The 26,790-nt window shown below is 43.3% G+C and overlaps 1 protein-coding gene across 2 annotated transcripts in view; it reads right to left on the bottom strand.

Moving 5' to 3' along the window:
* Positions 1-5,401: 5,401 nt before the first annotated feature.
* The window catches only part of malt2 (MALT paracaspase 2), a 62,866-nt gene continuing 41,477 nt past the window's right edge, over positions 5,402-26,790 (bottom strand). For both annotated transcript variants that reach the window (XM_072243943.1, XM_072243944.1), the window contains exons 14-17: positions 15,785-15,934; positions 11,947-12,104; positions 8,274-8,408; positions 5,402-7,256 (exon numbers count right to left, since the gene is read on the bottom strand). In XM_072243943.1, the coding sequence (XP_072100044.1) occupies positions 6,834-7,256; positions 8,274-8,408; positions 11,947-12,104; positions 15,785-15,934 (866 nt within the window). In that variant the 3' untranslated portion in view covers positions 5,402-6,833. The remainder of the gene's footprint in view (positions 7,257-8,273; positions 8,409-11,946; positions 12,105-15,784; positions 15,935-26,790) is intronic.

The raw sequence follows: 26,790 nt of genomic DNA, 5'->3' as shown, positions 1-26,790 counted from the left end.
GATTTAAGAAACCTTCCTGGATACACTTAACAAATTCTGCTCCATCTAAACACCTTACACTAAGAAGGTCCCAGTTTAGATTCAAGATTCAAAAACTTTATTGTCATTCTAACCGTACATCAGCTCTGCAGGGCAGAATGAGACAGCGTTTCTCAGGAGCAGTGCAATCATAACATAACAAACGCAACACTAAATAATAAACACAACAGCCACATGTCAGTTAAAATTAAGTTATAACTGTCCAAGTTAAAAGTGTCCAAAGCAGAGTCAGGTAGGTCAGCTATTTAACAGTCTGACTGCCTGTGGGAGGAAGTTGTTTAGTAGCCTTGTGATTTTAATTTTGATACTCCTGTAACGTTTGCCTGATGGCAGAAGAACAAACAGTTCATGGAGAGGGTGTGAGGGGTCTTTAATGATGTACCGTGTCTTCTGGAGGCATCGACTCTGAAAGAGGTCTTGGACAGAAGGTAGGGAGACCCCAATAACCTTCCCTGCTCCCCTAACCACCCTCTGCAAGGCTTTTTTGTCGACAGCACTGCAGCTGGAGTACCAGGTTGTGATGCAAAAGGTTAGCACACTCTCAACCACGCCTCTGTAGAATGTAGTTAGATGTTAGTGGGGAGTGATGCTTGTTTAAGCTTCTTCAGAAAGTGCAATCTCTGCTGGGCCCATTTCACAATCCCAGTGGTGTTCCTGGACCAGGTGAGATTGTCCAAGATCTGCACCCCAAGGAACTTGATATATGGAGGAGTTGAAACTTCCCCTTGACAACAACCCTATTATTTTTATAATTTCCTTAATCTGATTACATACCTGTTCACCTTCGCACCTGGCCATCACATTCCTCTAGGTAGTGCCTCTCCTTCATTTAACTGTCCTTTCCTTTTAGATTCCTTTTTCTCCAGCCCTCTGCCTCTTCGATTAATCACCTCCCAGCTTCATATTTCATCCTCACCTCCACCCACCTTCCCCTCACCTGGTCTCACTTGTCCCCACCTTCTTATTAGACTTTTATCCCCTTCCCAGCCTGAAACATCAGCTGTTCATTTCCCTCCATAGATGCTGCCTGACCTGATGAGTATGTTGCTCATTGTTTCAGCATTTATCTCTTAAATCATTTATGAATCTGAACATTTCCAAGATCTTACTTAACTTTCTCCAGTCCATTGAATACTGTCCCGGTTTTTTTTAATCTCTGCCTCAGGACTCCATCTGAAACTTCTCTCTGGCTCCAAAATCCTTTCCATGATGAAAACCTTAGAAAGTCATGTACAGTGCTTTCACATATTATACAGCAGATGTGAATTATTATCTCATAATATTTACTTTTAAATTTGGTTAAATGCTCCATGACTAAAACCACCAATCCCATTTGGTTTTTATAAGTTGCCCTAAGTAACCTCCCAGGTTCCTTCTGTCCGTTCTTCGTTTCCTGATCCTCATCTGACAAAGTCATAGATCTCTCGGTTGAGAAGTACCCCAATCTCAAACTATGCAAAGCCTGATCTCAAGCAGTGGTCATGCCAGAAGGTGTAGCATGCTCTGCTTCTCAGTTTGAGATACTTCAGTGTTCACTCAATTTTTTTAAAAACAGATAGTGTACAGTATATTGATTTTTCATTCAATTTACAAAAATAGTCTCTTCTCCTCGACTCTGACTGAAGCACATTAACCATGCATTTCTGATTGCTGTGTCTTCAGACGTTTTCTCTTTCTGTCTGCCTGGTCTTAAAGTTGGATTCCTAAGAAATAGTCAATATTACTCTCCACATCCAAGTGATATTTATCAATTTGGGAGTTAGACAATTCCATGGGTCAAATTGGATTCTATAAATTTGAGAATCTACCCATGTTGTTACCCTCTTCTTTCCATTCTTTGCTTATCCCATTACACATCCTTTCATTACTGATTTTAATACCTTCAGCGTTCACAGAAAATATTATTGTGACATCATTTCTTCTTGCACCTGATGACCTAGCACTCTTCGCTTTAACAGCACCCAAAAAGTACTATTTATGGGATCATGTACTGCACACAGAGGTTGGGTGCCACTACAGCCAGAGGTCATGGGTTAAGGGTGAAAGGTGAGAAATTTAAGGGAACATGAGGGGAAACTTGTTCACTCAGAGGGTCGTGAGAGTGTGGAATGAGCTGCCAGCGCAAGTGGTGCATGCAAGCTGAATTTCAATGTTTAAGAGAAGTTTGGTAGGGGTATGGAGAGCTATGGTCCCAATGCAGGTCGATGGGTGTAGGCAGTTTAAATGGTTTCTGCATGGACGAGATGCGCTGAAGGGCTTGTTTCTGTGCTGTACTTCTCTATGACTATGATAAATAGACCTTAATTGCCCAAATGAAAAAATAACTTATTTATATAAAGGTGTTTCCCCATCTGAAGGCTCATGTTCTAATAATTATTCTTAATCCAATATGATAACTGGAGGAGAGAAAAGTAAGCCTTTCAGTCTGATAAACAATTCCACAATATTCATTTTCTCTTTTCTTCCTAAAAGCAGTCAGAGATCACTGACCAGCTGCCTCTACAAACTGCTATGGTGTTACAAGAGGTATAATTAGATTACACCTTTACATTTGCTCCTATTTAAAAGCTAAATTGCCAACTAAATATCTGCTCCATCTCTGCATTTCAACTTCCTGCAATTGTGAAACTGGCTAACTTGATCCAAAAATAAACTGACAATTCAAACATTTTCTCCATTAAGGCCCCCTGGAACCAGGCAGGTCAAATTCCTGGAATTCTTGAATGCAGTTCCTCATTTCAGCCTGCTGCTTCACATCTGAGCCAAGGCATTTCAAGAAATCACCCAGCCTAGCATGTTTATTAAGACTGAATAAGGAGGAGCTTTCAAAATCTGAAAATGTTCTGATGCAGTGTGACCTAACTGGTCAATGGACTGACCAAACATTGACTACATTCTCCACAATGATACACCAGCCAGAAGCAGGCCTTGCAAAAACTCTTCTGGCTCACGTGTTAGAGGATCTTAAACCAATGAACTTGATCCCTTTAATTTTTGAAATATGCAGGAACACAGCCAGCCACTTGGAATGGAATGAGAGACAACCATGATATTTCTGACTGGGACCATTCCTGGGTCATGTGTAATGGCCACAAAAAGTCTAACTCATCAATTGCACTACATTCTGCTCATGTACTGGACTGGGAAGTGACTCAACAGAAGTAAAAAAGAGTAAGAGTAGATCGCAGCCCCACAAGGCTGTTCTGCTATTCAACATCATTACTCATCTTCCACTTAAATAGGATTTTAAAAAATCTTCTTTCATTATTCTTTTTTTTTGCAATCAATTACTGAAAAGTTAAATTTATTGAAAGAGTACAATTTAGTTTGGGACCTACACCTATCAGATTTTGGCCTTGGGGAATTTGTTTATCTATGGGCAACTGCTAAATTACAATTCAGTGTCAGTATTATTCCTAGTCCCGACAAATCTCATAAAGGATTTCATCATTATTTTAAAAGATAAAATAAAAACCTTGCTGGTTTTTGTGCCATTTCCTGTGGATCCATCTGTTCAGAGAATACGGGGATATGTGTGCTCTGGTCAAGTATACACGTAGACATGGCTCCAGACCGTCAGGTCATTGTTCTGTCGGCAGTGTTAGTGTGGCCCACAATAAACAGCAATACTTTCTTACATAGAACATAGAAATCTACAGCACATTACAGGCTCTTTGGCCCACAATGTAACCTACTCTAGTAATAGAATTTCCCTAGCACATTGCCCTCTATTTTTCTAAGCTCCATGTACCTATCCAGCAGTCATTTAGAAGATCCTACCATATCCACCTCCAACACCGTCGCCAGCAGCCCATTCCACACACTCACCACTCTCTGCATAAAAAACTTACCCCTGACATATCCTCTGTACCTACTTCCAAGCACCTTGGAACTATGCCCCCTCGTGTTAGTCATTTCAGCCCAGGGAAAAAGCCTCTGACTATCCACATGGTCAATGCCTCTCATCATAATATACACCTCTATCAGGTCACCTCTCATCCTCCGTCGCTCCAAGGGGAAAAGGCCGAGTTCACTCAACCTGTTCTCATAAGGCACGCTCTCCAATCCAGGCAACATCCTTGTAAATCTCTGCATTCTCTATACTATCCACATCCTTCCTGTAGTGAGGTGACCAGAACTGAACTCGGTATTCCAAGTCGGGTCTAACTAAGCTTTAACGTTACTTCACAGCTCTTAAACTCAATCCCATGTTTGATGAAGGCCAACACACCATACACTTTCTTAACAAAACTGTCAACCTGCGCAACAGTTTTGAGTGTCCTATGGACATGGATCCCAAGATCTCTCTGATCCTCCACACTGCCAAGAGCTTTACCATTAATACACCTGAACGTGTACGTGAGCACTTGGGAATATATGGATGGGTTTGTCTGTTACACGTATGCCCCTTTTGGTGTCCTTCTTGAGTCCCGAGTCTGGAAGCTTGTGTTTCTACGTGTGAATGTGTGCCAGTGTAAATGTACCTTAGCGAGCTTATGCCTGGCTGAGAGTGTATGCATAGCTACTAGAAATGTGACTCATTACGAGATGTGCATTTGGGGGGCACAGCAGCATAGCAGTTGGCGTAACGCTATTACCCCAGCGACCAGGATTCAATTCTGCGGCAGTCGATAAGGAGTTCGTACACTCTCCCCATGGCTGTGTAGGATTCCTCTGGGTGCTCCAGTTTCCTCCCACATTCCAAAGACAACTTGTCAGTAGGTTAATTGCTCACATGGATATAACCAGCCAGTGCGGGCTGTTTAAACCAGAAAGGCCTGTTACCATGCTGCACCTCAAAGTAAAAAGTCAATAGATCTGCTTATGCACACTAACATCACTTGTAAAAGAGTGCATTATGTTTGGGGGGATGTGTGCATTTGTTGAAGTTAGTGTGTGTGCTCATATCCACATTACAGAGTTCATACTCCTGCCTTGCATGGTGTCAGGAAGCCTCAGATCATTCTACAGCCAACGCCATAGTTTTGAAGTGTAATCACTGTTGTAATGAGCAATACAACTGCCAGATTTTACATCAGCCCAGTTGTAAAGTGGTTTCCTATACAGCTATTACATAATCTAGCAACGCACAGTTATGTTTCTAAAGGAACCATTGCCATAACTCTGCTTTATTAACTTGCTCTTGAAAATGTCCATGACACACATTCGGACAGTCCATCGTACCACAGAACAATTAAAGGGCGACTACGTACTCAGTAGCCACTATAAATCAAGTAACACAAACCCAGCAGAACCCAAATGCACATGACACTTTGACCTAGGTCCTTCTGCCCGGTCTTGGGAGTTCTGTTACACGAGTCACCCCTTGCAATACTGATCAGGGAGACACAACGAGAGAATCTGTAACTACTGATAAATACTTTATTGTCTCAATGGAAAACTACGTGAACCTACACAACCAATACTGGTGTGCACACCAACTAAGTTTTCCTGACCTTCCATGAACAGTCAAAGAACAAAAAAATATAATACCAGTTAAAAATCAGTTTCTGCTGCTGGCCACTGGTTTCCCGTAGCCACGTTTCGAATATCCATGTGTCTGTGGGGCTCCAAACATCCGTGTTAGTTGGTCCCCTACAGAGTTACCGCTGCCAGCACACTTGAATCATCTGCTTTTACGCTCATTTCTTACCAATTCAAATATTACATTCCCGTGTCATTGGCTGTAGGTCATGTGTCTGACCTTTAATACCTTTTTATTGGCTCAATGCCAGGCCAGCATCCATTTATTGCCCTCCTCCCAGCAAGTGACAATCGGTAATTTATGGCCCTTCGTTCTCAATCAGGCTCCAGCTTGAATCACATAGACCAAAATTCATAAACCTGCATCTCACATCCACCCGAAGAACACCTCACAAATAACTTCTTATTTGGAAATGATCCCTAGCTCCGCAGATTACCTCAGGCTTCATTGTGTGGACTCTAAAGCACTGGTCAAGCCAAGCGACTAACACACAAAATGGAGAACACAGTCTCTTCATATAATGGCAGCCTTCATCTCCTCCCTCATGGCAAGAACAAAGGCAATCGGTCCGTATGCGTCCACTGTCCTTGGCTCATTCGAATTCACTGGTTTGCAGACTGTAGTTCTTTCTGGCCAACAGTTCTGTCTCACTGCAGTTCAAAGGGTTGGCACGCCTTCTCTCCTCTCGCCCTAGCACGTGTACGGTGTGCCCAGGGAAATCCTGCAGCAGTGAAGCCTGATTCTGTTCTTGCCCAACACTCTTCAGAGATCACCTGCTTGGCATCAGTGGTTGCATACCAGGACTTGTGATATGCACCAGCTGTTCATACGGTCATCCATCACCTGCTCAGGGTGGGTAAGCAGGGGTTACAACTTGCCCAAGGGTGCCCTGCAGGCTAGCAGAGGGGAAGGAGCACCTTACACTTCCTTGGTAGAGATGTATCTCCACCCCACCACCCAAAGAAGGAGGATACCATAGCTAATTTTGATTGGATGAGTTGTGTTCCCCGATATTGATTGGCATTTGCCGGTGTAAGCCACAGGATGGGTTTAACCAGTGTTTCTGAAGCTTGTCATTGAGGGTGCCCCGGTTAATAGCAACAGGATGGTCCTCCTGGGAAGTGTGAGATGGTTGTCCGATGCCGAGGAAGAGGGCCCTGAGAAAGAGGGGGTGGAACTATAATGGGCTATGAGTTACAAAGAGTTAGTATCTGTCAAAGGATGTACTTTGCACAGTGGTGTGCAGCTCTCCATCTTTGGGTTGATTGCCCCTCCTCTTGCTCAAAGGCTGAATAGAGTCTCTGGACCACTAGGAGAGGCTCAGAGACTTCATCTGAGCACTAGTCTCCTCATTGGTTTCACTGGCCCTGAATGGAGATGAAGCTGCTGATGATATCTGGTTTTGGCTTAGTTGCTCCTTGGAGATCCAATACTGATAGGTGTGCTTGTTCTCAGACCTGTATGAGTCAGTATAACCCTCAAAGCTGTCCAAACTCTTGGAGGTGACTGGTAGAGAGTAAGTGTGGCTTAAGTTGCTCAACATCTGGGTAGGTTCACTTGAAAAACTTTGTAAAGAGCCGTAAACTGAGATGTAGCCACTCTGATGCTCAGATCCATGCAGGTTGAGTTTAGAGACAAGAGGCTTTCCAATACTCACTACTTTCTTTTCCTCTATGATCTCTTCAATTTGTTTGTACTGATAATGTAGGCAGATGGAAAAGCTCAGCTCCTTCTGTAGAATATCAGGGGAAACAAAAAAAATGGTCAAGTTATTTATGTGATTTTGTTAGCAATATACTCTTCCTTCCTCAAGTATTTTATTCAATATGTCAGAGTGTGTGTGTGTGTGTGGTCAAGTGACTCTGACATGGAATCAAAGCTGTAACCTTCCTGATTGGCACACACTATCACATTTACATTTTAAGCCAGTGGGTATCTGCAAAGTTACCGGCTACATATTAAGCCAATGCATCAACAATGAAGTTGATGGCAGACTGGTGTAATTCAGTAAGTTATGGGTTCAAGATCCATTCTTGAATCTAACACGCGATTTAGACTGTTGTCCTGTGTGATGTTAAACCGACGTCCAATCAGATCCAAAGGACATGGGGGGGGGGGGGGAAGGGATTCTTAGTCCTTTCCGACAATTCTCTCCCAATCAAAAATGGGTCATCAAACCACTCATTTCAGTGCTATTTGTGGGAGAGCACCTTACACAACTTGATGGCTGTTATCACTTCCACAAACTATGGAACATATGTAAAGCCCTGTATTTGTATTCTATAGAAAAACTAGCTGGTGGTGTGGTGGACAGTGCAATGGCACTTCGGGAAACTAGCTGGTGGTGTGGTGGACAGTGCAATGGCACTTCGGGTGGAATGGCTGTCTCATGGATCCATAATATTGGGTTGGATTCTGATCTCTGGTGCTATGTGTGAAGTATGCACGTTCTCCGTGTAACTGCGGAGGTTTCCTCCAGCTGCTCTGGTTCCCTCCCATATCCTAAAGAGGTTCAAATTACGTAGATGCAAGGCTCAAGAAGTGGGTGGTGTCAATGAGTACATGGGAGAGAATATGCTACTGGGAAATAAATGTGTGAATGGGACTGATGGTATTGCTCTGAAAGAACTGCATTGACTAGATGGGCAAAATGGTCTTTTTCACAGTTGTAAGGAAATACATGACATACATAACTCTAAAAGTATACATAAATATACTCAACATGTGGATTCAGGGAATGGTTGCTTACCCTTAGTTTCTGTAGACCACTAAGCCTGGTGTAGAGACACTGCTCTGGAAAGTTAAAGCTGCTGAATGAGAAGAAGACACTGCCCGTCTCCTCAGGACAGCCTTTGTTGGTCTGCTTGAGGTCGACATCCAAGTCCTGGCATTCAACAGTAAAAGAGGAAAGTCACAGATCCTTTGGCCCACCAAGTATGTACCGACCATCAACCATCCATTCGCAGTAACCTGATTACACAGTCTTATAATGAACCAGAATGTGACCTTTAACATGATAATCGCTCCTTCACTGATCTGAGCCAAACACACAACAATATTCCAGACTGCCTTTTCATTGCATTATCTCTCTCCAGCTCTCCTGCAGGACTCTCTTGTAGGGGTCTGGTTGGTAGTCCTGTAACACCTCACTTTACAATAGATATCACCGGATGACAATGAAGCTCATCTTCCTCCCACTTAACCCAGAAGTGCTGAAGCCAGTTGTAGCCTTAATTCCGTGGTCAGCTGAGAACAGCAACTTCAGCACAGGCGGATAAGTTCAGGCTGTTCTGATTTGTGCGCCAAGCACAGTCATGTTCAGGTACGGATAAAATGAGGGAAGTGCCAACACCAAAGAATTGCCACCTCCTGGAATGATGAAAACCTGGGGAAATTGTCCTATTTTCTGCAAGTATGTCATCTCAGTCTACTCTTCTTGCAAGTGGAACTATGAGCTGGTAGACCTGGAGTGGGTCACTGACAGCAAGGAATTATTGTACATAAACATGAAAAATCCAAAGCAACACACACAAAATGCTGGAGGAACTCAGCAGGTCAGGCAGCATCTGTGGAGAAGAATAAACAGTTGATGTTTTGGTCTGAGACCCTTCTTCAGGACTGAGAAGGTAGGGGGAAGAGGCAGAATAAAGAGGTGGCGGGAGGGGAATGAGGCTAGCTGGAGGGTGATAGGTGAAGCCAAGTGGTTGGTAAAGGTAAAGGACTGGAGAAAAAAATAATCTGATCGGAGAGGAGAGTGGACCATAGGAGACAGGGAAGGAGGAGGGGACCCAAGGGTAAGTAATAGGCAGATGAGAAGAAGTAAAATGTCAAAGTGGGGAATAGAGGGAAGAGGGAAGGGGGAGGGAAGTTTTTTTTGATATTCATATTCATACCAACAAGTTGGAGGCTACTCAGACTGAATAAAAGGTGTTGCTCCTCCACCCTGAAGGTGGCCTCATCTTGGCACAAGAGGAGGCCATGGACTGACATGACGGAACAGGAATGGGAATCAGAATGAAAATGGTTGGCCACCAGGAAGTCCGCTTGTAGCGGATAGTGCAGTGGTGCTCGACAAAGCAGTCCCCCATTTTATGATGGGTTTCTTCAATGTAGAGGAGGCCGCATCGGGAGCAATGGACACAGTAGATAACCCCAGCAGATTCACAGGTGAGTTGTTGCCTCACCTGGAAGGACTGTTTGGGGCCCTGAATGGAGGTGAGGGAGGAGGTGTAAGGACAGGTGTAGCAATTAGGCTGCTTGCAGGGATAAGTGCCTGGAGGGAGATTAGTGAGGCAGGACAGGGGAATCGCGGAGGGAGTGATCCCTGTGGAAAGCTGGGTTGGTGGGGGGGAGTAAAGATATGTTCAGCGGTAGGATCCCTTTGGAGATGGCGGAAGTTGCGGAGGATATTGTGTTGTATGTGAAGGCTAATGGAGGGAGGGAAACACTGTTCTTTAAAGATAGGGCATCTCTAAAGTCCTGGAACAGAAAGCCAAGTCCTGACAACATATGCGGCAAAGGCGAGGAAACTGAGAAAAGGGAATAGCATTTTTACAGGAGACAGGGTGGAAAGAGGTATTGTCGAGATAACCATGGGAATCCGTAGGTTTATAAAAAATGTTGATTGACAATTTGTCTTGTTACATGCCTCAAGGAGGTCTGTGATTTTTTTTGTGAGAATGATGTAATGGTCTTTTGGAGGTCACCTGATGTAATTTTCCCGCCGATGTGAGGTCATGTGATGATGTGCACCACGGGTATATAAGGGAAGACCTCAGATGACACAGTTTGGTTTTTTAGTTTTTAGTTTTCCAGTTAGAACGTGCGTCAGTGTCTCTGTTTCTGTTGCGTATTTGTTTTTATGATGCAGTTTCATTTTTAAAATGGTTGTTATGCTCTGTTGCAAGGTACAATAGTGCTAGACTGGAAATTTTTGCTAGATGTGTTGATGTACTGTATTCCAGCAGTAGTACGGGAAAGTGAAGACTTCATCGAAGTACAGGACCCGAAGGATTGAGGGGAGTCGGTATCGTTCAGCAGTTTAACAAAGGATTGACCTTATTGAGTCTTCGTTGAAGGAGTAGTGACCTGCATCGAAGATAACTCTTGCCAAAAGAGAAAAGGGTTCCTGCAAGGTGCTCTCTAGAATTTAAGGTCAGTTGTTTTAAACTGTTTATTTCCTGCATCGTGAATCCTTTGGACAGAACCAACAGGAAAGTTGCGTCTATGAAGAAATCTTTCTCCAGAGAAGTCTCCCCCAATTGAACGTATAAATCTGTTGGACTTTCAAATTTACCATTTTAAGAACTATATCTGACTTTACCGCTTTAAGAACTGTTTTCACATTTAACGCTTTAAGAACCAGTGCCGAGTGACAATTTGTTGATCGGCTGCATAGCGGTTAACTTCCAGTTAAGGTTTTTTCGTTTGTGTTTTATTGTTTATCCGTGTTTAATAAATGTTTGGTTGTTTTTATATAAACTGCCTTGATTGATATTCATTGTTGCCGGTTACGTAACAGTCTCCAGAGATGGAGACAGAGAGATTGAGAAGGCGGAGGGAGGTGTCAGAGATGGAGCAAGTGAATTTAAGGGCAGGGTGGAAGTTAAAGACAAAGTTGATAAAATTGATGAGCTCAGCATGAAGCAGCACCAATGCAGCCGTCAATGTAGTGGAGGAAGAGTTGGCAAGTGTAAATGGGAAAGGCTTTGAACATGGACTGTTCCACATAGCCAACGAAGAGGCAGGCATACCTGAGGCCCATGTGAGCGCCCATGGCTACCCCTTGAGTTTAGAGGAAGAGGGAGGATCCAAAGGAAAAATAGTTCAGGGTGAGGTCCAGTTCTGCCTGATGGAGCAGAGTGGTGGTGGAGGGGATTGGTTGGTACTTTTGTCAAGAAAGAACCGGAGAGCTTTGAGACTTCCTTGAGGGGGGATAGAAGTGTATAGGGACTGAACATCTATGGTGAAGATGAGGCGGTCAGGGCCAGGGAATTGAAAGTTACTGAGGAGATCCGGAAAATGAGAAGTGTTGCGGATGTAGGTGGGAAGGGACTGAACTGAGGGAGATAGAATGGAACCTAGATATGAAGACACAAGTTTAGTAGGACAGGAGCAGGCAGAGACAATAGGCCTACCCAAATCATCCATACATGCTTCTTGCTAAAAATCACAAATCACCTTGGTCCTTCTGCATATGAATCCTACCACCTCACCAAAACCTCAGCAATTCCTCTACTGGAGAACATTAATGCCAACAACCAGATTTTCGTCCTTGTTTTGGTTATAACTTGCACTTATACTGTTGTTAAGTTGAGTCACATTTACACTACTGCTATCAAGCAGTGCAATTTCACACTAACATGCTGACTACAATGCGAAAGATACTTAAAAAAGTTGATGAGGAAACTTCTTGTCCTTACCTCTGGAAAGTCTGTCAGTCTGGCTTCACATTTAACGATATGCTGGGGAGTTTGAACTATGCTGGCATAGATAATCATAATGTTTGAAAACTCTGCTGCAAATCCCAGACGAATCAAGGCTCCACAATCAAACTGGATGTACTTGCTTTCTGGTAGGACTAGACAGGACAGCCTCATTAGTTACTGTGAACATTATGATCCTGTCCAGAAAACTTCATATCTTCTCACCCCAACTGTACGACTGTCAGACTGAATCTCATCACATCGTTCCAGAACTATAGAAATCTTACCTGCCTCAGCATTACATTCCTCCATGTTGTAGAGCACCAAAATACTTTGCAAATTCCTGGGCCTAAAAGAAAATGAAGCCAGAGAGGGGCAACACTTTGTGGGATAGTGACTGCCACCATTTGTGTCATGCCCTCTTCTCTTTACTACATCAGGAAAGAGTACAGGAGCCTGAAGACGCCTATTCAATGATTTAGAAACACTTTTTTTCCCTCCTCTGTCATCAGATTTCTGACCGGTTCATGAACACTATTTCATTATTCCTTTTCTTGCACTATTTATTTATTTTGCAATTTATAGTATTCTTTCTGTCTTTGTGTATACTGTTGCCGCAAAAGAAAAGATCTCACGCCATGTAAGTCAGTGACAATAAACCTGATTCTTACTCTAATCCATGCAAAGGAGTCCCAGGACCCACATATTAAATCAGTCTTAATTTTCTAAAGATGCTGACATCAACGGGTCTTGGCGTTGTGGTTTGGAGTGTATCCACCAATGACAGGAAAAGGCCTTGGACCCAGTACATCCCAAAAGAACAATCTCTTAAATGGATTTGAATGGTGGGATCTCAAGGGGCTGCAAAAAGGAGAGGTCAAGGTCAAGGCTCTCCTACCATGTTTTTAAAACTCCAGAGTAGAGTCATTTCAACAAACTATCGCTAGCTGAATCAGTACTTTTCTTCTTCTGGGTACTTAACCCTTGGAGTAAATGTTGCCTCCAATTTTCATTCTTGCTCCAAGCATTTTTGTTTAATTCCTCCTGAATCTGTAAAAGCTTACATTGAAATATCCCCTTCCCCAAACAACAAACCTAGTCCTTCCTCAGTTCCTGATTCCAAGACTCAGCTACACCATTGCCTCTCAGGGAGAGTTATTCCTCTTCCATGATTCATTTCCTGTAACTGCATTAAGAAGGCTGTACCATTTAGATATCTGAGACACAAGTGATCCTGCAGATGCTAGAAATATTGAGCAACACCTTCAAAATGCTGCGGGAACGTAGCAGGTCAGGTAGCATCCATGGAAGGTAATAAATCAGGACAGATGAAGGCCCTCAGCCCCTATTTATTTCCGTTTATAGCGCACACAAAATGCTGAGTCTCTTCAGTAGCTTGGATATCAACAACTGGCATTCTATTAAACTTTCGGCATATTTGTGCTTCATTTTTAATTGCACCACAATCTGCTACAGTAATTGGAGATGGAGATTCTGAAATTCCATATTCTACGCTTATGTGTTAACCCCTTTTGGCTGAAGGCTACAATTGCCCAGCACCAAGGACAGGTGGCAGAAGTCTCCCAGAGCTTGAGACCATTGTGAACAACATTCAATGTAGTTGAGAAACTGTGGCATTCATTGTGAATGTCCGATGTGATTAACAGCCACTTGGGCAAGACAGGAGCACATTTGAGCTAAAGGAACTCCCCTTTATCAAAGACATTCAAATGGAGAACGGCAATGGAAATATCTGGGAAATTCTATTAAAACTAACGCTCAACATGAAGCCATGGCTTACTGCAGAGCTCTGTGCCAGGCTGAATGATCGCGATGTTGCCTTCAGATCGGGGGACGTGACAGCTGTCAGGGGAGCAAGAATTGTGCTTTCCTGCTCCATCAGGAAGGCGAAATGGGAGCATTCTCAGAGAATTTACAGCCACTTCTGCGATACCGGACACATGAGGCGCATGTGGCAGGGAAGTAAGAGGATTACAGACTACAAATCTACCCCGCACCTGAGTGACCAGGATGCTTTGCTCCCTGAGAGGCTGAATGTTTTCTACACCAAGTTTGTTGTGCAGAACAAAATGCTGGCCAGGAAGGCACCCCTCCCCCCTGGGGAGTAGACACTCCATTTGGCTGAAGCTAAGGTGAGGAAGACCCTGTCCAGAGTCAACCCATGCAAAGCTGTGGGGCCTGATAACATACCAGATCAGGTTCTGAAAGACTGTGCAGCCCAGCTGACAGAGGTGCTGACGGATACATTCATCATCTCTCTGGAACAATTCGTTATCTCCTCTGTTTTCAAGGCGGCAACTATCATTCCAGTGCCAAAGAAGGCGACAGTAATCTGCCTAAATGTCTACCATCCGGTGGCATTAACATCAACCATTATGAAATGCTTTCAGCAGCTGGTCACGCCTTTCTCCCGGCTACTTTGGACCCTTTCCAGTTCGTTTATCGCTCAAACCAATCCACTGACGATGCAACAGCCTCTGCCCTCCACTCTGTCCTGTCTCACCTGAAAAATGGGGTCTCATACGCCAGACTGCAATTTATAGAATTCAGTTCGGCATTCAACACCACCATACCCCAGAAACTGGTGGGGAAACTGTCCTCACTGGGTCTCAACACCTCCCTTAGCAACTGGATACAAGACTTCTTAACAGTGAGGCCACAGTCAGTCCGTGTGGGCAGCAATGTCTCTCATCTCATTACGCTGAGCATTGACTCCGCCCAAGGCTGTGCGCTCAGCCCACTGCTGTTCACATTGATGATGCATGACTGTTTTCTCAGGATCCGAATCAAACTGTGTTATCTAATTTGCAGATGACACAGCAGTGGCTGGCTTGATCTAGAATGGATGGAGTATAGAGAAGAAGTGGAGCGGTTGATGGATTGGTGTGAGAAGCATAACCTAAGCCTGAACTTGGAGAGGACAAAGGAAATCATTGTGGACTTCAAGAAGGTGCAGATGAAACATCCCCCTCTGCGAATACATGGCTCTTTCGTAGAGAGTTAAGTGCACTACGTTCCTGGGAGTTCACACCATGGATGACCTCACCTGGCCCCTTAATATTAGCTCCCTGAACAAGAAAACACAGCAGTCCTCCACTTCCTAAGAAGATTGGGGCAAACAAGGCTCCCACCGCACATCTTAACTGTGTTTTACAGGAGCACCATTGAGAGTGTCCTGCCAAGTTGCATTTCTATCTGGGGTGTGAGCAATCGAGCATCGGACAAGAAGTCCCTACAAAGGACTGTGAGAACAGCTGAGAGGGTTATAGGGTCTCCCTGCCATCCATCAGGAACCCTTATCAGGAGCACTGCATACGCAGAGCCCTTAGTATTATTAAGGATATCACCCATCCATCCAGCATCCTCTTAGACTTTCTACCAACAGGCAGGAGACTATAATGCATAAAAACAAGAACAGTCAGGATGTGAAACAATTTCTTCCCCCAGGCCATTAGGTTTCTGAACTCCCTGCCACATCATACTCGAAGCGCCACTGGTTAATCTGTTCCATACCTTACAAGATTTAATATTAATGTACTTTAGTTTGTTATTTATGTGTGATTCATCTGTAGATTTTATCCTTACTTTTGTAAGTTATCATGTGTTATGTGTTGAATGTATACTACTGTGCTTTACACCTTGATTTGAGGAAACATTGTCTTATTTCTATATACATTATATACATGTATACAGTTAAATGACAATAAACTCAACTTGACTTGAAACCCAAAAGAATTACATATCCCCATGCGGGTTTATAAAATGTAAAATATGCAAGTCATATTGAAGCCTTTTTACCATTGAGCACTCTCACCATTGGCCTTGGCCCACTGCAAGTTCCTGACTGAAAACTCATCGTAATAATCAGGTGGGTTGATTTTATCTCTTAGCGACCGTCTCTCTGACAGGCTACTCCGGATCTCCAAAGCCTGCCTTCCCTTCGTAAGCTCACATTTTCCCATATCTGAAATTGCAAAAGGGAAAGAGACTGTGAGGGTCAATTTATAATCATTCTTAACTCTTTTGTGCAATTTGTTGACTTTCTCAGCATCAGGGTTACAGCTGGAATCAATGTCCCAAAACCATTCTAACAAATCTCATTCCAAGGACCTTCACATTCTTCCTGTAGTGTCATGACCAAAATTAAGCACAATTCTCCAATTATGGCCAAAGTTGTGTTTTACAAAAACAGCCTCCCTGCTTTTGTCTCAACCATCCCTCTGCTTCCATAGATGCAGTTTGACCCACTGAATTCCTCTAGCACTTTGCTTCTTGCTCCAGATTCAGGCATCTGCAGGCCCTAGTGTCTCCCATCTCCTGTACTCTATTCCTCTATGTAGCCATCAACTTTCCTTCTCAACATGCTGAGGAGATTCACTAGGATGTTACCTGGTCTGGAGGACTTTAGTTTTGGGAATCATTGGATAGCCTGGGCTTGTTATACATGGAGCAAAATTGACTGAGGTGTGACCTGAACGAAGTATATAAAATTATGAGGCTTACATAGGTTAGTCAGTCAGGATCTTGAAGATCACAAACAAGAGGGCATGGATTTAAGGTAAGAGGAAGGAGATTTCAAAATGATTTAAGGAGAATGTTTTTATTTACAGAGTAGTTGGCATGTTGCCAGATGAAGTAGTGGGGTAAGTACATCACCCACGTGTGAGCAAATGTTGCATTTTTGGAGGAATAATAGGGACAGGACACACACAATGAATTGTAGAACCTTCGGGACTAGAGCGACATCACAGGTCACAGATGGATGTGACCTAAACAAATGTCTCTCCTCACAGTTCTGGTTACAACAAAGTATACGATGGTGCTGGAGATGATCCGGTGGCAATTCACCAGGATGTTGCCTGGAATGGAACGTTTCAGATACAAGGAGACACCGGATAGACTGGGTTTGTTTTCCTTTGCGTGGAGGAGGCCGAGGGGAGACCTGATAGAGGTATACAATGTTATGAAGGACATAGACAGAGCAGAGGATAGCAGACTTTTTCCCATAGCAGGGGCAGCTAATTCTAAGAGGAAGAGATTTAAGATAAGGAGTAACAGGTTTAGAGGGGAACTAAGGAAAAATGTTCTCACCTAGAGGGTGGATGGAACACACTGTCAGAGGTCGGTTCTTTCATAATTTAGTAAGAAATAAAAATCTGGACAGGAATTGCCATTACATAGAGAACTTGTGATCAGGTGCTAACAGATGTGATTAGTATGGATGAGCACTTGATGGACATAGTGGGCTGTAGAGGCTGTTTGACTATGCTGATGAATCAGTGATTCCGTGACTATATCGCACATTATAATTAGTGTTGTCCTAGCTCTGATGGCTGGTGACACCATTGTGTACAACCTCCAGTCTGATGGACAACTGTTTACCAGGACACGTAGCTTACTGTCCTTAAGCCAATTTCTCCAAGTGGCCACATACTCTTCTGTTTCAGGAGCTTCCATCTGACTCACAGGTTCTTATTTTCAAGCCTGTCAGATATTTTCTAAAAGTTCATGTGGACAACATCTGCTGCATCACTTCCATTGACCTTCTCTTTTAACACGTCAGAAATTTCAAACAGCTTAGTCAAACGTGACTTGCCTGTATGAAATCTCTGCTGGCTCCTCTTTATCAGCGCAAACTCTTCAAGTGTCTATTCATTCCTTCCCTGACTATTACGTCTAAAATCCTCCTCACAGCTGCTGTTAACCTGACCAACCTGTACCTTTCGTGTCATCACACACCTTTTTTCAACAAAGATTTCATATTCACCATTCACCAGTCTTGACCCATCACATGGCGCACCAATGCACATTTAACCACACAAAGGAGGAGAGGAGATGGCGTCGCGATGAAGCGCGCGCGGCTGCTCCGAAATGACACCGTATTTGTAAGTAGGATGCCATGCACAATCTTGATTTGATGGAGACAGACGTGAGAAGCATGGAGGAATATCTAGAGGAACTTCTGAAATGCCCGCTTTGCTGCCACTGCTACTGTGCGATCGAGAATCACTGGAGGGGAAGGCCCCAAATCCTCGGCTTTGCTTACTGCCTGTTGCCGGGGCCAGGGTCGAAGTGCTTGGCAGAGATGGTGCTCGGTGTCGGAGGGCTGGTCGGAGGCTCGAAGTTTTCGGACGGCCTCAAGAGTCGGCTGTGTCGGGTGTTTCCAGGGTGCTGCATCGGCAAGTTTGCGGCGCTGGAGGCTCATGGCAGGGAGAGTTTTTCTTCCTTCTACCGTCTGCGTGAGATGATGGGGCTATTGAAAGACCTTGAGACTTTTTTTTACCATGCCCATGGTCTGTTCTTTATCAAGTTACAGTGTTGCTTTGCACTGTTGTAACTATATGTTATAATTATGTGGTTTTTGTCAGTTTTTTTAGTCTTAGTTTGTCATGTGTTTCTTTGATATCATTCTGGAGGAACACTGTACCATTTATTAATGCATGCATTACTAAATGACAATAAAAGAGGACTGCGTGTCCTCATAATCTAATCTAATCTAAAAGGAAATGGTTTCAAAAGCACAAATCTTTAGCACAATGAAAAGCCCTAAAGTAATTTATTTTCTTCCGGACCACCTGTAGAAGGTACACATACTGTTGCTAGATATAGCCTTCTGAGATTTAGATCTGGAGATAGATACTGGAACAGCGATAGATATTGGAGGCCCTGCCACAGCAGCCTAGGCAAGAAATTTCAGTACATTCCTTCCAACCACTGTTCACTGGTGGTAAAAGGAATTAATGTTTAGGAGTGCTGGGTGTATCAAAGCAGCAGACTGGATGATGCTGAGCTTCTTGCATGATGTTGGAGCTGCACTCAATCTAAGAAATTCAACAGAATTCCATCACTCTATGAACTTGTGCCTCATATATGGCAGGAAAGCTGTCCAGTGTCATGAGGAAGTCACTCACTGCAGGATAGAGACTCTGACTTGCTTTTATTAGGCATCATATTATGTAATTGGTGCAGATGAGTTTCGGGCCAATGGTGACGCACCAGGATGTTGAAGGCAGTGGGCTCAGTGATTGCACTGTCATTGAATGTCAAGGATAGATGGTTTGAATTGTCTTGTTGCTGATGGTTAGGGCCTGGCACCTTTGCGGTGTACTTAGCAGTTATATCAACCATAAATGTCTAGGGCTTGAAAGAATAAACCTAGGGCATAAATGAAGCAGAAATAAGACTGCTTCACTTGTGAATGGAAATGAACATTGTGCAAATATCAGTGCACATTTCATAACATGAATGTTATCAAACAGAAAGTGGCTAGGAGATAAGTTATATGTTTCCTCAGTCAGTCAGTCAGTAGGTGCCGTCCCGAATCCGGGGTTGGCGGCTATGCACCTCCATCTTCTTCGATCTTGCGCTCTTTTTCTGGCCTCAGCATAACTCAGCCCAGTCCATTGCCTCACATTATCGTACCAAGTGGTTCGCTGCCTTCCTCTTTCCTTCTATCATCCCTTCCAATAACAATTTCTGCAGTCCACCACCTCTTAACAAGTGCCCGGCATATTCCAGCTTCCTTTTCTGCACATTCTTCAGCAACTCCTTTTCTCTCCTCACTCTCTTCAACACTTCCATATTACTGACCTTCATCACCCATCTAATTTCCTGCATTCTCCTTAAACACCACATTTCAAATGCCTCTAGTCATCATTGAGCTTCCTTGCATAAGGTCCACGATTCCACTCCATACAACAGACTGCTCCAGACGTAGCATTTCCAAATTCTACAACACAGCCCAAAGTCCAACCTCTTGCCACATAGCAGGTCACTCAGGCTCCAGAACGTTGATCTTGCAATCTCAATTCTTCGTCTAATTTCTGTATCACATTTCCCATCCTCTGCGACCATCTGCTCCAAGTACACAAACTTCTTGACTTGCTCTATGCCTACGCCGTTAATTTTGATACTGATTTTGGGGACTTCTTTCTTCCGTGATACTACCATCATCTTTGTCTATGTTTCCTCATAGATGTCTTAAACTCTCCTCCTACAGTTCTGGCCTACAGCTTGACCTCAAGCTGGTGGGGTTGCCAACATCCTGGTTTATTTTGGAATCACTAAGAATTGAAGATAAACTATCTAGTAAAAGGCTGGAAGAAAATCCGTAATTAGTATTTTAAAATGTTTTGCTTTTTTTCTTTATTATTTAGAACAGAACATAGAACAGCCCATGATATTGTGCTGATCTTTTTAACCTACTCCATAACAGCAAAAGAGAAAACATATAATATAGCAAAAATTAGTGGGAAGTTAAAGGATTGGGAAGCTTTTAAGAACCAATAGAAGGCAAAACTATAAGGAGAGAACAGATGAAATTTGGAAATAAGCTGGCCAATAATATAAAAAGGGATACCAAAAGTTTTTTCATCTATATAAAGTGTCAAGAAGAGGGGAGAATGGATATTGGTCTGCTGGAAAATTATGTTGGAGAGGTAGTAATGGGGAACAAAGAAATGGCAGACAAACTTAATAAGTATTTTGCATCAGTCTTTACTGTGGAAGACACTAGCAGTATGCCAGAATTCTAAGGAGTCAGAGGGAAGAAGTAAGTGTAATTACTATGGCTAATGAGAAGGTGCTTGAGAAGCTGAAAGGTCTGAAGGTAGATAATTCACCTGGACCAGATGGACTACACATCAGGATTCTGAAAGCGGTAGTTGAAAAGATTGTGGAGGCATTAGTAATGATCTTTCAAGACTCATTAGATTCTGGCATGATTCTGGAGGACCAGAAAATTGCAAATGTCACTCCGCACTTTAACAAGGAATGGTGGCAAAAGAAAGGCAATTATAAGCCAGTTAGGCTGAATTCAGTGGCTGGGAAGACTTTGGAGTCTATTATTAAGGGTGAGTTGTGGGTTACTTGGAGGTGCATCTTAAAGTAGGACGAAGTCAGCATGGTTTCCTTAAGGGGAAATCTTGCCTGACAAATCTGTTAGAATTCCTCAAGGAAGTAACAAGCAAGGTGGACGAAGGACAGCAGTGGATGTCATTTACTTGGACTTCCAAAAGGCATTTGATAAGGTGCCACACATGAAGCTGCTTAATAAGATAAAATCCTATGATGTTACAGGAAAGATACTTGCATGGACAGAGGAATGGGTGACACATAGGAGGCAGTGAGTGGGAATAAAGGGGGCCTTTTCTGGTCAGCTGTCAGTGATCAATGTTGTTCCTCAGGGGTCAGTATTGGGACTGCTACTTTTCACATTGTTTGTCAATGACCTGGACAATGAAATTGTTGGCTTTGTGGCAAAGTTTGCAGATGATATGAAGACAGGTGGAGGAGTAGGTAGTGCTGAGGAAGCAATGTGATTGCAGCAGGACTAAGGCAAATTGGACGAATGGGTAAAAAATGACAGATGGAATAGTGTTCAGAAATGTGCAATAATATATTTTGGTAAAAGGAACAATAGTGCGGTCTATTATCTAAATGGGGAGAAGGTTGAAACACCAGAGGTGCAGGGGGACTTGCGAGTCCTTATGCAAGACTCCCAGAAGTTTAATTTACAAGTTGAGTTTGTGGTAAAGAAGACATTTTGGTATTTATTTCAAAAGGAACAGAATATAAATGCAAAGAGATAATGCCGAGGCTTTATAATACACTTGTCAGGCCGCACTTGGAGTATTGTCAACAGTTTTGGGCCCCATATCTGAAAAAGGATGTGTTGTTATTGGAGATAGTCCAGTGGAGGTCATGAGGATGATTCCGGAAATGAAGGGGTTAACATATGAGGACCATTTGACAGCTTTGGGCCTGTACTCACTGGAATTTAGAAGAATGTGGGTGGATCTCATTGAAACCTACTGAATGTTGAAAGGACTAGATAGGGTAGATGTGGAAAGGATGTTTCCCATGGTGGGGGTATCCAGAACTGGAGGGCACAGCCTCAGAATTGAGGGGTGACCTTTTAGAACAGAGGTAATGAGGATTTTTTTTTTAGCCAGAGTGTAGTGAATCTGTGGAATGCTCTGCCACAAACTGCAGTGGAGGCCAAGTCCATGGGTATATTTAAGGCAGAAGTTGATAGTTTCCCAATTGGTCAGGGCATCAAAGAACATGTTGAGAAGGCAGGTGTATGGAGTGGTATCTGGGATTAGCCATGATGGAATGGCGGAGCAGACTCAATAGGCTGAATGGCCTAATTCCGCACTATGTCTTATGGTCTTAAGTCAATTGGAATTGCTTGAAGAAATAACAAGCAGGATAGACAAAGGAGAATTGGTGGATGTTATGCACTTGGATTTTCAGAAGGCCTTTGACAGGGTGCTGCATGTGAAGCTGCTTAACAAGATGAGTGCCCGTTGTGTTATAGGAAAGACATGGGCATTGATAGAAGCTTGACGAGAGGTTAAGTGTCATAATTAAGGCTGCCAGTGTCTAGTGATGTTCTGCAGTGGCCAGTATTGGGACCACTTCTTTTCCTGTTATATGTCAATGATTTGGATGATGGAATTGACGACTTTGTGGCCAAGTTTGCAGACAATAAAAAGAAAGGTGGAGGTGGTGTTGAAGCAGGGAATCTGCAGAAAGACTTGAACAGATGGCGAGAATGGGCAAAGAAGTGGCAAATGATTTATAGTGTAGGGAAGTGTATGGCCATGCACTTTGGCAGAAGGAATAAAGACACAGATTATTTTATAAACAGGGAGAAAATTCAAAAATCAGAGGTGCAAAGCACTTGAGCGTCCTTGTGCAGGATTCCTTAAAGGTTAACTTGCAGGTTGAGTCTGTGGTAAGAGAGGTAAATGCAGTGTTAGCATTCATTACGAAAAGACTAGAATATAAGAGCAAGGACGTTGCTGAGGCTTTACAGGGCATTGATCAGACCACACTTGGAGTATCAAGAGCAGTTTTGGGCCCTTACCTAAGAAAAGATGTGCTGGCATCGGAAAGGGTCCAGAGCATGATTACGAGAATGATTTCAGGAATGAAAGGGTTAATGTATGAGGAGCGTTTGACGGCACTGGGCCTATACTCACTGGAGTTTAGAAGAATGAGGGGGGGATCTCATTGAAACCTATCAAATATTGAAAGCATCTCACACAAAATGCTGGAGGAACTCAGCAGGCCGGGCAGCATCTATGGAGAAGAGTAAACAGTCGATGTTCTGAGCTGAGACCCTTCCTCAGGACTGGAAAGGAACGGGAGAGTCAGAGTAAAAAGATAGGGGAAGGGCAGGAAGAAGTACAAGGTGGCAGGCGATAGGGGAAACCGGGAGTGGGGGAGGTTCTTGGTTAGGCAGAGCATCAAAAGTTTTGGGGAGAGGGCAGAAAAATGGGGTTGAGAAGCAAAGTAAATTAGCTATGATCAAATGGAAGAGCAGACTCGATGGACCGAATGGCCTAATTCTGCTCCTATGACTTATGGACCAAGAACAACTGAACACTTCCCTCCCACATAGCCCTCCGTTTTTCTTTCATCTATGTGTCTATCCTGGAGTCTCTTAAATGTCCCTAATGTATCTGTCAACCACCATCCTCCAGCAGTGTGTTCCACACACTCCACACATACACCACTCCCTGCATTAAAAACCTACTCCTCACATTCTCCCTGTACATTTCCCCAAACACCTTAAAATTATGCCCACTTGTGCTAATCATTTCTGCCCTGCTGGCTGTCCACTTTATCTCCGCCTTCTATCATCATATATATCAGTTTAGTAGCATGATTGAAATAGTGAAAAGACTGCCTGAGTTGGGTGAGTGGTAGGTCCCAAAGAAATTCAGTCCATAAGGCCATAAGACCATGAGACGTAGGAGCAGAATTGGGCCGTTTGGCCCATCGAGTCTGCTCTGCCATTCAATCATGGCTGATCCTTTTTTTCTCCTCCTCAACCCCATTTCCCAGCCTTCTCCCCGTAACCCTTGACTCCATGTCCAATCAAGAACCTATCAATCTATGCCTTAAATACACCCAACAAACTGGCCTCCACAGATGCATGTGGCAACAAATTCCACAAAGTCACCACCCTCTGGCTAAAGAGATTTCTCCACATCTCTGTTTTGAATGGACGCCCCTCTATCTTGAGGCTGTGCCCTCTTGTCCTAGACTCTCCCACCATGGGAAACATCCTTTCCACATCTACTCTGTCTAGGCCTTTCAACATTCAAAAGGTTTCAGTGAGATCCCCTCTCATCCTTCTAAAATTCCAGCGAGTACAGACCCAAAGCCATCAAACATTCCTCGTATGATAACCCTTTCATTCCTGGAACCATCCTTGTGAACCTCGCCCGGACCCTCTTCAGTGCCAGCACATCTCTTCTAAAATGAGGAGCCCAAAACTGTACACAATGCTCAAGGTGAGGCCTCACCAGTGCCTTATAAAGCCTCAGCATCACATCCCTGCTCTTGTATTCTAGAACTCTTGAAATGAATACTAACATTGCATTTGCCTTCCTCACCACCAACTCAACCTGCAAGTTAACCTTGGGGAGTTTCTGCATAAGGACTCCCAAGTCCATTTGCATCTCAGATTTTTGGATTTTCTCCCTGTTTAGAAAATAGTCCACACATCTATTTCTACTACTGAAGTGCATGACCATGCATTTTCCAACATTATATTTAATTTGCCACTTTCTTGCCCATTCTCCTAATCTGTCTAAATCCTTCTGCATCCTACCCGTTTCGTCAAAACTACCTGCCCCTCTACCAATCTTCATATCATCTGAAAACTTGGCAACAAAGCCATCTATTTCATCATCGTTTTATGATTAAATGGTCATATACAGTCAAGAGTTAATGGATGTCCAGGTTTACTTTCCCTCTCCCCCATCAACTACCACTTATATATCACTTTGACACAGTTTATCAGAAAAAAATGTCAATGTTCTGACACTGGCAGATTGTGGGGAATACAATGCCACTTCCATAGCATGACAGCTGCGCACTGTCCCCATTCTGCTGGAGCTGAGCAATGTCTGGTGAGAGGCTCCACCTAGTGGGAAAGACTGGTATTAATAAATCTACAGAATTTAAAGACTTGAGTATGAATTTGAGTCACATTTCCTCCTCGGTTCTCATGCCCACCTACATTTCCTTTATGTACATACCCGACTTCATCTTGAATGTTGATGTTGTTTTTGCTTTAACCACTAACACTGAAGTGAAATTTACAGGCCCAGGAGGCTAAAAGTATCTCTCCTGCTCTCTGACTTGGGTGTCTTATATTTTTTTCCATTTGTTCTTGTTCCTGCCCTCAGCTGTAGAGCAATTAATCAGCCATGTAGTGTGAATGCAGTAATCAGTCATTATACAGGGCCAGGTGCTTGGAAATTGTAGCTCAATTCTCCACATTGTGCTGGTGATGCAAGCCCTCCACTGTCAGCAATACAGTGACACCACTCTTTGTGTACAGTACGATACTATAAAACAATCAAAGGTGACCAAAAGGAAAATGTTATGTTAAATAGATGTAAATTGACATTATTTTCAGAAAGACTCTAAATCAGAGTTAAACTGAAATATTAACAGAGGAATGGAAGATGTGTAGTGAGTTGGAGAGGACTATGAGTATTTTCGGGGTAAACTAAGGGGAACTAAGGATAGACAGGAAGGACTCTGTGAGTGGGTGAACTGTGGCATGGACGCAGGAACAGGAAGCTCCAAATATTACAGCAGTCTTCCTGTTTGCCAGTGCTAGTTACTTGGGAACCACTCTTGGTCGTCTTAAACTATACTGAACAAATATTTGGGCCAGCAATGATTACCACGGAATGAGAAAAGGACGGACAGGGCCGGACAGGCATTGACAACTCTAAATGGATCTACTCACGTGGCCTCCTTTCCCCAATCTCAACTCAATCAGACTCCTTCCCAGTTTCAAGATTTCTTTAAGTCAAAACCAAACTGAAGAAAATGAAAATAATTCCCTGTGCTGGTTTGTTAGGAAGTCATCAAATATTACATGACCCGCTGAACGTTTCCATTGTTTTCAGATTTTATTTCGGATTTCCAGCATCTGCAGTTTTTTGATTTTCCATACAGGAACATGTTTAGAGAATATATGAAGAAAACTGAGGTTTTAACTATTGGTTCTAGTACATTTGTTACCAGATAAAATCTTGCCAAACCAGAGAGGTTATTTTCTTGGTTGATTAAGAGATAAACAGCATTTTTCAGGCTGAAAAGAAAATATAAGTAACTGATACCACAAACGATCGGCAACAATCAAAAAACTGGATCTCTGACATACCGTGAGAGGTAAAGGATGAAATGGGCAAATGAAATAGATTAAATGAAGCCCTAAAGCTTATCTAACCTAGAGCTACTGTAATGATAGATGGAGACGCAAGAGATGATAGATGGAGACACAAGGGGCTGTAGATGCTGCACTCTAAAGGGGAAAAAAAAAGCAAACTGCAGGAGGAACTCAGAGTCAGGCAACATCTGAGGAGGCAAATGGAGAGTCAACATTTCGGGTGGAGACTCTACACCAGGACCGAGAATGTAGAGGAGACATACTTAACAAACACATGCTCTTTTGACAGCAAATCTGCATCACTCATCACTCTACAATGTAATTACAATCAGGATAGGAGGAGGTGACTGTTAACTAAGGAAAGCCAGGGATTCCATCATGATCAATGCCCAAAGCCAAACACACAAGTGAAACAGGCAAAATCTAATGCCAATTGGAAAATGGGATCAATGGATTACTGAGCGTTGCAATTCACAACCCGACTTAAACACAGACTGTCGTACAAACAAGAATCAGTGAGATGGCTGAGCTCTGAAAGTCACGGAATGTCAGTGTAGGTATTACACAGAGCCGAGCCACAAGGTACTACTGGATAGAGACATACAGTGTTCTAG

Source organism: Mobula birostris, chromosome 26 (genome assembly GCF_030028105.1).
Source record: "Mobula birostris isolate sMobBir1 chromosome 26, sMobBir1.hap1, whole genome shotgun sequence".
Lineage (NCBI taxonomy): Eukaryota > Metazoa > Chordata > Chondrichthyes > Myliobatiformes > Myliobatidae > Mobula > Mobula birostris.
The sequence above is the reverse complement of the archived record's forward strand: the minus strand, read 5'-3'. Positions and strand labels throughout refer to the sequence as shown.